This window comes from Pyxicephalus adspersus, chromosome 8, assembly GCF_032062135.1.
Source record: "Pyxicephalus adspersus chromosome 8, UCB_Pads_2.0, whole genome shotgun sequence".
NCBI classification, from domain to species: Eukaryota; Metazoa; Chordata; class Amphibia; order Anura; family Pyxicephalidae; genus Pyxicephalus; species Pyxicephalus adspersus.
Window position 1 is genome coordinate 19,485,383 of NC_092865.1, and position 13,976 is coordinate 19,499,358.

The following is a 13,976-nucleotide window of genomic DNA, read 5'->3' on the forward strand; positions in this document are numbered from 1 at the left end:
GAAGGATCAAAAGTTCTAAAGTAAAAACAATAGGCCCTGCACTTATGTGTCACTTGAGAGAACAGCCAGATATCTCCCTGCCTTCTCAATAGAATATCAGTTCATCAGTAGGCAGCCTTAATGCCCATGAGCTACAAGAGCAGCTTACAATATAAGGGTAAAAGTGAAATCTGTCTTAGATGGGTTTTCTTCAAATCCACTTAATCCCATCATTTATCTTAGTATCAATCCAATCAAAAGTGAAATGTATGCCATGTTCTAGGATTATTTTTATTCCTAAATAATAATTAATATTATACTTTTTCACATATGCACGTACAGTTCACGGTGCTTCATGATTTTTTTCTATCAGATTGAACACATTACCTTTTGTCAGTGATTCTGTAATTCCCCTTTTGTTGTGCTGATTACAGAGGGGACAGGCTGCAGAGTGTGGTCAACTTCTGGTTGATCAAAAAAATATTCCTTTAAAATGTAAAAAGAAAAATAATTAAGCGTTTCCAACAAAAAATAAAATAAAATAAAAAAATACTGGTAACAAAATTTTAAAATTTACAGTGACATTTTCAACAACACAAACAAAACACACCCATCCATTTCAGGATCCTAAGAGCACTGGCTTACAACTCCACACTAAATATGCTCTATTTTATAATACAGAGGCTCTTTGTGCTCTCTTTGTAGAATTTTACTTGTGGAATCCATATTTGCACTCTGCAATCTAATATATACACAAAGGTAAAACAGTTAAAAAAAAAATGCTAGGGAAATGGACCCTAAACCATTATTATTTTCCTTTAGACAAAATAAAGGCATCACATGCCTGTGCTAGAAATTCTGGAATGTACAGGTGTGTTTCAAGGACAGTTACTGAATAGCAGAACCAGAGTCCATTTAAAGTCCAGCAGTGCAATTGGTTTGGCACCTTCCTTTTGCAGTCTACTGCACTTTACAGGAGCTCTTTGAGAGGTAAAGACAGACGCAGTACAAAAAGACAACAAGGTGTGCTGCAGCACAGGCGCATGTTGATAGCATAAAGTGTACAGGTGACCTAATCATTGTGTTGCTTTAACATTCATTGTCCGGTAACAAGGGGGGGGGTCTGTGTTTTTTGCGGGGTATAATCTGAATATTATTCTACAGCGGTTGCATAGATTCTAATAAAAGGATTTAGATTGGATTTTTACAACTTGCCTATAATGACTTTACTCAATCATGTTTCATCAGTCTCATGCCTTGAACACTACTCTGCCCTGGGGCAGTATGTTGTTTTCTTACCCCGCAACCAACTGCCAGCAGTACATGGAGCAGCATTATTGCCACAAGGGTTGAGATGGCAACTTTTCGGTTATCTTCCCGTACAGCTGGCCAAAATGTGAGCATGAGCACAGCTCCAGACAAACACATGGCTAAGGACATGAGGACCCAGCGCAGAATTTCAGAGTGTATAATCCACAGGACCTGTAAAGGCAATTAGACAGAAGACAGAGAGAAAGACATGAAGTTGGTAACAAAGAATATAGTGTTAGGTGTCATAGTTCAATAGGATTTGGTGGACATGTATAGACTAGTACAAGCCTTATTAGGCAACCTGTAACTTTCCAGTTGGCCAAATACATTTTCCAACTTGATCAGCAATAAATAAAAGCCTAACCCTGAACATGGCATGCAGACAACAGAAAACAAAAGTAGGTGTGTTCTGATTTTATATTGTTTATATGTTGAACCTGGCTACCTACACAGTACATTTTCCATCCAGGCATTACCGTTTTGTTCCAGTCCAACCACTGCTTTTTTGGTTGTATTTCTGTAATCTGATTACCCCTGTACCTGTGAAAAAAGAGAGCTTTTCCCAAATTCACGTCAAAATAAAGATTTTTTTTTTTTAAGTCTTATAAGATTGAAAGTGATTATTGGGAAGCACAGAGACAGTTGCAAAGCTCAAGATTCAGGAAGTACAATCTTAGCATCCTTGTGATCACTTGAATTTGAATGATTACAAAGAACTCAGAAAAAGGTAAACTGAGTGGCAATAAATCTCTACTTGGTAATTTAGCATATAGTATTATAACATTCTTATAATACTATATCCTCACCTGAGCCCTCTTCCTGCTAATGTTTACACATTCTCCCTGCATGTAAATAGACAACTAGCCTAAACCAGAAGCATTTGTCTGACTCTATTCCAGGTAGTATTAACCCAGAAGAAAAAAAAAAAAAAAACTTTGCCATCATCCATTTACATCTCGTTTAGAAGCACTACCTAACTTGTTTTTCTGCTATTGGCATTTATTGCTATAAAAAGACATGCACAGATGAGTGCTACAGATAACAAAGGATTCACAATATACAGTTTCTATCTTTTATTTCTTCTTAGCTTAACAACATCGCAAAGTGATAGTTTAACATTATTTGTTTAAAAACAGGGTAGAAGATAAAATTTGCATTGGATGTATAAATAGCAACAACATTAGCTAACCAACCAGCCATCACTCATCTCTGTCAGCAAACCCAAGACTGCAAGAAAAAAAAAAGACACAAATTGGTACATTCCTACATAGAACTAGTAATATTTAGTGAATAAGGAAGATTAATGAAATTGTAATGAAAATTTTAATATTAAAATATAGGTTTCCTTTTTTTATGAAAGGGGCAGAAGCTTTTGCCACTGAAGTCCTGGAGTTATAGAAAAACAGAGGCCCTTATCTTTGGTGTTAGTGGGCTTGACCATTAAGTAGTTGCTGACCTTAATTTTAATTGTTATACACAAAGTTTTGTATCTACCCTCATGACTGTCTCTGCCATGACCATTGTGCCGGTGGAAATTAACTGGATCTGCTAGAATATTGACAGCCATGTCTGTGTCATTGTCCCTACTGTACAGGAAGCACCACCAAGATCCTTTAACCAAAGAAACGCTCAGAATGAAGATAGATCAGATGCTGCTTGACAAGCTGTGCAAAAAAATGTAAACAGGAGTGGCTCATTACTTCATGAGAAAGTGAACTCTAAATGACACAGAGGTTTTAATCTTTAGGATATTTAAGAGAGGATTTAGAAAATGGGTAAAACATTAGCAACATGATTAATACAATGTCTGATAACTATGTTTGTAAACTACATGATTTAAAGTAAACCAATGCTAAAGCCACCATACTTGAAGAAGTATCACAGCCAAACAAGTAGCTAGTATTGGCTATGCTAGCATTATCCAACCCACTTCCTTTAAGGCCAGGTCATCCTGGACCTGCCCCAATCCCTTCAACCTGATAATGGACATTGAAAGGAAAAGCAGAATAGCGATGAGCTAAGTTATCATTTTGCCCTCGCCTCATATCAACATACTGCACTTCTTGACAGCAGATTAACTCCCAATCAGCTCTCCCTTCTGCTTTGTCCTTTCACATTTCCTGTTGTACTGGGGACACCAAAAAGCATTTTTCATGGTGTAATAATGATAACAGTGTTGCATTAATAAACTTTTATAACTGCCCAACGTTTAATTTTTGCAGAAGAAAATGCTGCTCCATTATTCCCTGGGACTCCTCACAAAAAAAGACACCTAAGTGTTTGGTAATATGATATTTGCTTTAGGGGCTAATAGAAGTTCAGACTGATTGATTCTACTTTTAGTACAGGTCATGTGACTGAATTCATAGGCTTTTGGATATGTAAGCATAGAAACTGGGATCCGGAAGTAGTAATTTCAGTGTTTGTTAGTGCATCCATCGTAACAAGATGGTAAAGATTGCACGGATACTTGAAGATATGGTTCAATGAAACATCCCTTACAATAAAAATGGTAAGGACTGTACTTAATACATAACATATCTATTCACCAAAGCATAGCTTATTATATTATCAGTGCAGTATCCTATTCTCAGTGCACTCCACATTTTTCCTGTTATTTAAAGACACCTTAATAGTCTGTAGCCTGGCAGTAAAATAACACAACCTGGCACCACCGCAAATCCCATTTTATAAATAGTGCAAAAAAGCAGCTTAAAAGCAACATGGTCAGTAACCAAACAGCATAAAAAATTAAAGGTTGTTACAAAAGAAAAAAAATATTACTTGCCTTCCTGGCAGAAACACTATACTATAGAACTGGTCTTGACTTCAAGCATTCTACAACTAAAAGCCAAGTTAATTGGAAGTTAGGCATGCAATCAGAATCCTAATATACTTTAGATCTATCTATGGCAACGTGGGAATGGCTCTTCATTTACAGATGGGGAAAAGAATATAACGATTACTAACCTTTTCTAAACTCAGGCACATAATGGTATTGGGCTTCTCCTCTGTGCAACAAAAAATTGGAAAGATTCCCACTTATGGTGATTGTGAAAATCAAGGTGGCACATATCCAGATAGGACCTTATAAAGAAAAAGTATTTGTTTTACATTTAGTACAAAGTAAATGCAAGAATATTTCATCATAACGGAACATCTTCTGTAAAGATTTATAAAAAGAAAGTCTTTATGTAATCAAAGCATTCAAAAGCATGGATAAGAGATAATAAGACTGATTTAATAAAGCTCTTCAAGACTGGAGAGGAGAGACTATCATGGGTGAACCTGGGTGATCTTGCAGGGCTGAAATGAAATATTAGTCAAACAATAGGAAAATATTATATATGTGCTTAGGCCTGAGCAGCCAAATACCAGATCCACTAGGCAAACACTATCCACATAAGTAAGTTTTAACACCATAAGACAATGGAGCATACTCGGAGTGGACTCCTGTGGCTGGAAGGCATAAATGGACATCCGACCCATCAATGACAGCCAGGGAGGGTATTTTAAAGAAAATCTGCATTGGATACACATTATGCAGCAAAATATAAATGGGTGCCATCTGTAAGCCACTATATGTTTTGTACTATTGGCTGGTACAGACAGCATTTATAGCCTTTCGCACTGTGTGTGGCTTCAAGTGCATTCAGACATAAAGATTGACGTATTATGGGTACTACTGATCAAATACACATTCATTTTTGACAGTAACAAAAATCCCACCAAAATGTAATATGCAATGCTTCTGGAAGAATATACAGAATTATGACATGAAGTAAAAACTTACCATAAAGATCTGGATTGCTTCTGACATACAATCTTACAAAATTTCTTCCTGGTATTGGTAAGATGGAGCCTTTTATCCTATCCAGAACCTGTGGAAATGTGTCATACCAATAATAAATAACCTTATCAATCTTACATAATTATACTCCACTTCCTGCTCAGCAGTGAAAAACAATTGATGTGTTTTACTGATGCTTCCCACTGTACAAGTCTATAGGCCTACCAACTCAATAAAAACAATATATTCCTTTTGTGAGTGATATCTTCTGAGAAATTAAATTTATTAAAGAGTAAAGCTACGTACACACGTCAGATTTTTATCGCCCGATAATAATAATAATTGGCATCGGACAATTATTGGGCGAAAATCTGCCGTGTGTACAGTCGTTGTCGTCCATCGTCCGAAAGACCGACCTGCCGGATCCACGGACGATGGACGACAACCGATCCTAATGAAAGGGAAGGGGAGAGCGCGCAGCAGGGTGCCGCTCCGTCGCTCTCCCCCTCCCCTCTCCATAGAGCATGAACGGTGCTGTATGTACAGCACCGTTCATGCATCGTGCACTCCCTTGTCGTTGGAAAGGATCGTGAAAGATCCTTTCCAACGACAAAAATTGCAGGTGTGTACGCAGCTTAAGGCTACTTACACATGTCAGATGATTCTCGGACGATAAGAGCTGTCTGGCTCATCAAGAATCTCACATGTGTACAGAGGTTGTACAAAGTCGTTTATGTGTCTGTCCTGGCAAATCCATGAACGACAGAAGATGAAAGATCCCAAAAGAAATGAAGGAAAGAGAGCACAGCGGGGTGTATATTTTGCCTTACCCTTGCAATAATTGCTGACTCTGGACATTCCTACACACCTGGTAAGTATCAACATCGAAGAACGTCTGGTAATATTCAAATGTCCAGAAGGGGGCAATTTTCTTCTGCCCAGCAAGCAGCTGAAAAGTAAAAACAAAAGTTATCCAAACCAACTGCAAACATTTTCATGAAGAAACTGTAACAACTACACCGCTGAAGCGCTAAAAAATAGTTTTTGATAAAACAAATTTATTGTTGTCCTATTTCTCTGATGACCCATGTTGTTTGGATATTTTAAACTATTATTATTTAGGAGCTGTTTTCTTGATCTTGTCTTATAAGTTATCAATAACATTACATCTCCCTATCACCTGATTGGGGGGGAGGGGGTCTTTTATTGGTTTGATTACTATTGTGGTATTTTACTATGCTTTTTTTCCTTTTTTTATATGGATTTACTTGTATGGATGTCAATGTTTTTCTTTGTTTGACTTTATTCTTTATGCTACTGTTCTCTTTTTCCTGATATAGTATTTTTGTACTGATTGAAGACTTTCATAAATAGATTGAATAAAAATATTTTGATTTTGAAGTTGTCACTGTTCATATTTCAAGTTTAGAAGCCAATGTAAAATGGACAGTATTAGGCTCCCACAGCAATAAAATTAAGACTTGTTAGAACAATCCTTATACCTGATCTCCATGGATAAAAAAGTTGCTCTACCTACTCCACCATAACAATTTAAGTTAAAGCAAACGTCCTATGACAGACATAATGGGAGATTCCTGTTGCTGTTTTCTCCCCCTCCTGAACATTTTAGCTTCTTAGCTATCAAGATGCAGTCTTAATGTTCTGAGCCACTGACAAAAAAAAGTAAAGCAATTAAGAAACTCGTGTTTTTTCACTAGAAAAATTGTAGTTATCAAATTTTGCAACAAACCCTCATCTCCACAAGCGATCATACCGGTTTTGAGAAGATGAAAAACAAAGCACTGGTGGCAGGTGAATCATATCATGATTTTGTGCTCATGTGTTTCTAAATCACTGATCTACCAAACTGCAACGGAAAAAAATTACGCCTGGGACAAGTGGCCAGATTACTGTTCTCTCCAGCATTAGGCATCGGCCCCATCAAATCTACAGGTAAGCATTAGGACTTGGAGACAGGAGAATCTAGAGTGGGAAGTCAGGAGCACACAGATGTGTAGTATTCCTTCAGTTTTGTCTATTCCCAACCCTCACCCTTTATTTTTATGTAGGATGTTGAGGCAAGAAAAAAAACAAAAAAACAACAGGTTATTTTACAAAGGCTGCCTGTGATCAGATTTAGATTTTGAGAAAATTTAAATCTTTCACACCCACAATCTGAACATTAATGTTCTTCAACACAATGCCTGGTGCTATTTATAAATTAGTAATTCAGATTCCTTTAAAAGCTACCAGATGATACTTTTCACAGCTGATAACTGAAATCCAACTGTCACTGGCTGCTACTGTCCTCATGAAAGAAGGCCTAAACTTAGAGATTGTGTAAACTGCCATTTCTTATCTGGTTCTAAAAAGTACAGCTTCTCTGCCCAGTGCTCTGATTCTTGGCCTTAATTACTTCTGAATCACTGACCAGAATGAGTTTGCAGCTCAGGTGTGCATCTAAGTAACTCTAGCTTGCTTCAATATGTGACTGAAACTACTGAAACCAAAAGATCAGCTTGAATATTTGTTAAAAAATTGTTTCTGTTTTCAGAAACCACTGCAGCCTGTAGATGGTAGTGTGCCTGATACAATTAGTAGGTAAGGGCAGATTCTGATCTACAGGGAACTAATAGATGTTACTTTTAAATATTTTTTATATGACTTAGGCCTTTCTAAAGTGAGATGCAGCAAAGAAGGGGGAACCAAAGATGAAAGCTAAAATATGCTAGATTTTTTCCTGAAATGTCCCTGATTTTTAGATCCTTGTGGACCAAACAAGGGATCCAGTTCTCTTAAAAATTGTGCTGGGGTATTTTAGAGGCCATTCCCTTCAGAAACGTGGAATGTCTGTAGTACAAGTGATCTGTACACTTGTTTCAAAAATCGACTATTATGGAGCTGCCCTGACTCCCTTGAATGGTCTTTCTCTCATCGTATTCGGCTTGCTCCAACTTTCTGCTGATTTAAAAGAGCACTCAAACCCTATTTTTTCAAACTCGTCTACCCATCTTCTTCTGTCTCATAAAACCCTCACTACTTCCCACCACTACATATCTCCCCTCCTATTGTGTGTTACTTCCCCCACCTCCTAGATTGTAAACTTATCGGAGCAGGGTCCTCATCTCCTCCTGTGTCACTGTCTGTCATTTGAAACCTGATTTAATGTACAGCACTGCGTAATATGTTGGCACCATAAAAATCCTGTTTATTATTAATAATGATAATAATAATAATAATAAAGCACTGCACTGTTCTATGCAGGAGCATTATTGTGATATGTGAATAAATAATAAAAAAATTTTAATATGTTTCATTCATACCAAAATTAATAGGATCTAAAACAAAGTGTTTACTTTTTATATTTTTTATATTCTGTCCAATATGAGCCAAATAAAAAAGACATTGAAATTAGTAAAAGATTCTGAGCTTAGGGTTTACCTTGAAACTTAAGATCACTGGTGGCTGCCATTCACCCAATATTTGGTGGTGTCAATTTTATCCTGCAAAATATATAAAATACAAAAAATATTAGGCAATGTGTGTCACTCGATATACATTAAGATTGCTTGTACTATATCCTTGAAACAAGAAGTTGTAATTATGAGAATTAAAAATGACCTACAACCCGAATAGAAAACTGCATTATTGCCTCCATTTATTAATATTATCATTATTAATAACACTAGGGAACAAATTTGAACAAATTGTTTGTTGACTTAAATTTTTAAGCCTATTTACACTAAAATAGGTATTCTGATTCTGAAGACTCCAGGAAAACTATAGTAATGCGATTACTGTATCGTGGATTTGTATAAGCTATTCATTTACATACAAGACAGTGTGATCAGAGGTTGTGTGCTGCTCTACGTAGTGAATAAGCAAAATCAATTTTTCTACTTACACATGTATTTCTTTTCAGATCATGCCTGGCTCTGCTGTTTCTCATCGTAAGTGCCTAAACAACCCTGATTCATTTTGTTATATATGTGGCAGTTTTACCATTTCCAGTCAAAGAGGGAAAATCAGCACATTTGTAGAACAAGCCTATTTGGCATGGTTCAAAATTAAACTTGTGGATCAAGACAGTTTTGGGCCCCTCATAAGGCGTGCAAACAGTGTATCAAGGGTTTACGGATGTGGACAAAGGGAACACGTGATAAGATGCCATTTGGTATACCTATGGTTTGGCGAGAGCCAGGAGATCATTTCAGGGACTGTTATTTTGTTTTGTGAAAACTTCCGGATATAATAAGAAAAATAAATGGAACATAGAGTATCCTAGTCTACCATCCGCTATACACCCAGTGGCTTATTCAGATTAAATCCCAGTGCCGATTTTCTTTAAACTACTCTCTTGAGGAACATGATTATGGTGATAAATTAGGTGACAACAATGATGAAGAGTTTGAAATTGAAGAGGACTCTGTTCTTAAGGGATTTGATCAGCATGAGTTTAGTGATTTGCCATGTGATTTGGGAATATTGAAGAAGGCCTCAGAACTCCTAGCATCAAGACTGCGTGAGAAAAACGTACTTGAAAAAGGAATGAAGATATCGTAGTTTCGAACCAGAGAAATTGCATTTCTGCAGTACTTTAGAACTGACAGTGGCTTTGTGTATTGCCATAACATACTTGGTTCAATAGAGAAATTATGAATTCCAATCCATAACTGAATGGCGACTATTCATCGATAGCTCTAAGCAGAGCTTAACAAGTGTCCTCCTTCACAATGGCAATATATTTGTGTCAGTCTCAATTGGCCATTCAGTTTCTCTTTGTGAAGAATATGCAGACAAAAAGAGAGTCATTGAATTGTTGCAATATCACCAACACAATTGGTGTTGACCTTAAAATGGTATGCTTCCTTCTTGGTCAGAAATGCGGATAGACCGAGTATCCCTGTTATCTGTGCATGTGGGACAGCAGATCTTGTGAGAGGCATTGGGTGGAAAGGAATTGGCCTCCAAGATCTGCCCTAAAACCAGGTGATCCAAACATTCTACATGAGCCACTTGTTGATAGAAAGATTATTATATTCCCGGCTCTGCACATGAAACTGGGTCTGATGAAGCAGTTTGTTAAAGCTTTGCCACCTGAAGGAGATTGTTTCCAGTACCTCATTTTGGCATTTCCTAGCCTGTAATTTGAAAAAATAAAGACCGGTGTGTTTGATGGTCCACAGACTCGGCAGCTCATCAAAGATGAACCTTTCATCAGGACAATGTCAGAAGTAGAAAAGAATGCTTGGTTATAATTGAAAGCCATTGGCAAGGACTTTCTTGGAAACATACAAGCAAATAAATACACAGAAATTGTCCAGAAACTCTTGGAGAGCTACAAAATGCTTGGCTGCAATATGAGCATCAAGGTGCATTTTCTGCATGGCCATCTTTCTAACTTCCCGGAAAACCTTGGTGCAGTCAGTGATGAGCAAAGTGAACGATTCCACAAGATGTGAAGGTCATGGAAGGACGGTATCAGGGTAGATGGAATGTACATATGATGGCTGACTATTGTTGGAGCATCTGGCAGGATTGTCCTAACACTGAACACTCCTGGAAAAACTAACGTAAAGCCTTACCTTTAACCGCTTAACCGAATAATTTTTTAAATGTTTTACTGTAAAAAAATGTCAGAGTAACAACAAAATCCTTTGTATGAACAAAAGAAATTTAAATAAACAGTACATTCATGTTATTATTTAATTATTTTTTAATTGTATGTAAAATTTGTATGTATTTGATTTGAAAAATGGAGGGTACCCTGTATTGTAAAAACTGAATATGATAGCAAAAAACTGGGGTCATTTCTGGATTCACTACCCAAAAATTAGTAAAAAAACAAGTGTAACAAGTGTAAAAGTAACAAGATCTAACTCAACAAAAAATGCATTCCCCAGTGTATTAAATTGTATATATATATATATATATATATATATATAGCACCAACATATTACGCAGCGCTGTACATTAAATAGGGGTTGCAAATGACAGACAGACAATGGGCCTGATTAATGAAAGCTCCAAGGCTGGAGAAGGTACACATGTATGAAGGCTGTCATTTCTGACCTAACAGATGCTAACTGACATATTCTCAGTGCAAAGTTTACATGAAGTTAGCAACCCGACTAAGGGAGCACCAGGCACCGCCATCTTCAGTCTTCTCTTTCATCTCCTTCCTTGGTCTTCTTGTCACGTCGCACATGTGCGAGATCGGGTGATGTAGCTTGCTGTAAAGAAAAATAATAAGAGCCGATCCACTGCGCATGCGTGAGATCAGCATCTCTTTCCCTTAACCACCTGGATGATAACCCTGAGTATGGCTCGGGTTAAAGAAAAACAGCCGATAGCAGTAAAAAAATATAATAAAAAAATAGCTAAAAAAATTAAAAATAAAGACTTACCTGGTCTCACTGGTGTCCTCCAGTGTCCTGCCCATTTGATCCCATCCTTTGGCTACGTCCAAAAAAACTGTATTGAATGCAATACACTGGATTTATATGTCTAAAAGCGGTACATTGTCTTTAATGAAAATGTATTTTACAGTATAATATATTAGTATGAGCACAATAAAGTTTGAACCACAAAATCAAGTCAAAGTTTATTAATAAATTTATTATTTTGACATGATTTTGTGTTTCAAACTTTATTATACCCATACTATTATATTATACTGAAAAATAAATTTTCATGAAAAATGTACCGCTTTTAGACATATAAATCCGGACAGAAATGAACCGCCAAGGAAGTTAATAGAGAAAAATGTCCCTGAGATGAGAGCATGAGCAGAGGGAGCACCCATAGCGTTACATAAAGGGGGGCTCTGCGTTCCCATTCCCCACAGCTAACACTAAACACTAAACACGATCGACACTAAAAGGGGAGGTGCTGCACTTAACATTTTTCTATTACAAATAAAAGTTGCCCACACTTTTATGTAAAGTGAAATTGTTGAGTTTAGGTACGCTTTAAAAGTCACAAAATAAAATTAAAACTTGAGTTCTTCTTGAACCCTTCCTGACACTTGTAGTCCCACAAATACTTCCACCTTGTACTTCCAATAACACACCACCACAACCATACATTTATATATTTTACAATGGATCTACAGATTTGCATGATGTGAGGGACGGTTAAATGCCTGGTTACTTGTCACAAGAACTAAAAGTGTGTTGTGGGGGTAATTAGGTGGTCACCAGAAGATTTTCCTTTCTTTCCTCTTTCCCCCACTTCCTGTCGTCCCCATAAGACTGGCAGTGACAGAAACCCTTCAGGGCCAATCCTTGAAAATACAGGACCCTGGATGCCAGCAATGGATTAGTAAGGCCTGCACAGTACTAGTAGTAGTTTTCTGCCTGTCATGCTAGATTCCTCCACACACAATACAACTCCTGAGCTTTTATCCACAATAAACCGGTACTGGAAGCTTCAGCAGCGGCCATAAACACATGACTAGCCGAGCTCTCCCCCCATGTACACCCGGCCGGGCTGTGTGACAGGTTTGGTGTGTACAGAGCGCAGCCAGCCCGGCACATACACTTACAGCTGGGGTCACGTCACCATACAGCTCCAGTTGTTGCCGGAAGTAAAAGCAGCGATTTGGTCAGGTGACATTCCGCAACCAATGGAGGCGCAGAGTTCTGAGACTACGCCCCCTTTTGATGGTCCAGTCAGCTGTGTCCTGAAAGAACCGGATCTTTGTCACGTGACTTTACATAGTGTGAAAGTTGATGGAGGGGATGAAAGTACTGAGCGAATGTATATTATATCAGTGTGAATGACAGGGGTATATCTAAAGAACACTGCAGTGCCAGGGACAACGTGAAGGTTTATAACATTTCTAAATGTACCTGGTGTGTAAAAATATATAACTGAGCTGAATATAAAGATAACCTTTTATAAAAACAAAATTGCTTGCCTAATTCTGCAAATGTAAATACTTAATAGTGACCTACTTCAGCCATGACAGTACCAGGCACCACACCTGGGCAGGGTCCTCTCCTCCTACTGTATCACTGTCTGTATCTGTCATTATCAAGCCCTATTTATTGTACAACGCTGCGTAATATGTTGGTGCTATATAAATCCTGTTTAATAATAGTACATTAATTTAGTACAATTTACAATTTAGTACATCATATACCTAACCCTCCATTACAGCTCCTTGACCATTTACCACTGATACGTTCCACAGAAAAAGCCTGCAGATAGAATTGTCTTACCTAGAAGATTAGGTAGTTATGTAGATAACTAGTATTTTGGGTAGGTCGTTTGTGCCGAAGGTTGAGGTCGGGCAATGCGGTGGCTCACAGGTTAGCACTCTGGCCTTTACAGTGCTGCATCCTAGGTTTGAATCTTGGCCAGGACACTGTCTGCATGGAGTTTGTAGGTTCTCCCTGTGCTTGTGTGGGTTTCCTTCCACATTCCAAAAACATGCAGTTAGGTTAACTGGCTTTACCCCAAATTTGACCTTAGACTGTATTAAAAGACATATGACTATGGTAGGGACATTAGATTAGACATTACTATGGACATTGTACAGCACTGCATAATATGTGGGTGCTATATAAATACTGTGTAGAAGGGGGGTAAGGTTAAAGGGAAACTATCAAAAGCCTTTTAGATTATTATGTTTTATTTCCAAATTAAAGGGGAGGACCCTTCTTCTTCCACGTTTCCTGCCACGGTGATAAAGACTGAAGGGGCAGCCCCCTGTGATACATACAGGACGTATCTCAGGAAGGTTTGGGGTGCTCCTCCTGCACATACCCGATAACAGGCATGCGCAGATGGGGCTTTCCCAGAATGTGTGCAGATCAACACTATTTTTTAACTACATTTTCAGGACACGTCACCTCATCTAGCGCCTGCGGAGTGCGAGGTCCAATGACGT

The 13,976-nt window shown here is 37.8% G+C and overlaps 1 protein-coding gene across 1 annotated transcript; it reads right to left on the bottom strand.

The window, feature by feature from the left end:
* Window positions 1–366: 366 nt before the first annotated feature.
* On the bottom strand, window positions 367–6,074 carry YIPF1 (Yip1 domain family member 1; the record flags this gene model as incomplete). Its single annotated transcript, XM_072420758.1, is given in 7 exon segments — window positions 367–465; window positions 1,279–1,515; window positions 1,767–1,830; window positions 2,484–2,517; window positions 4,261–4,377; window positions 5,084–5,171; window positions 5,949–6,074. Coding segments are annotated over 7 exon segments (759 nt in total), but the record flags the coding sequence as incomplete, so codon positions are not given.
* Window positions 6,075–13,976: the final 7,902 nt, after the last annotated feature.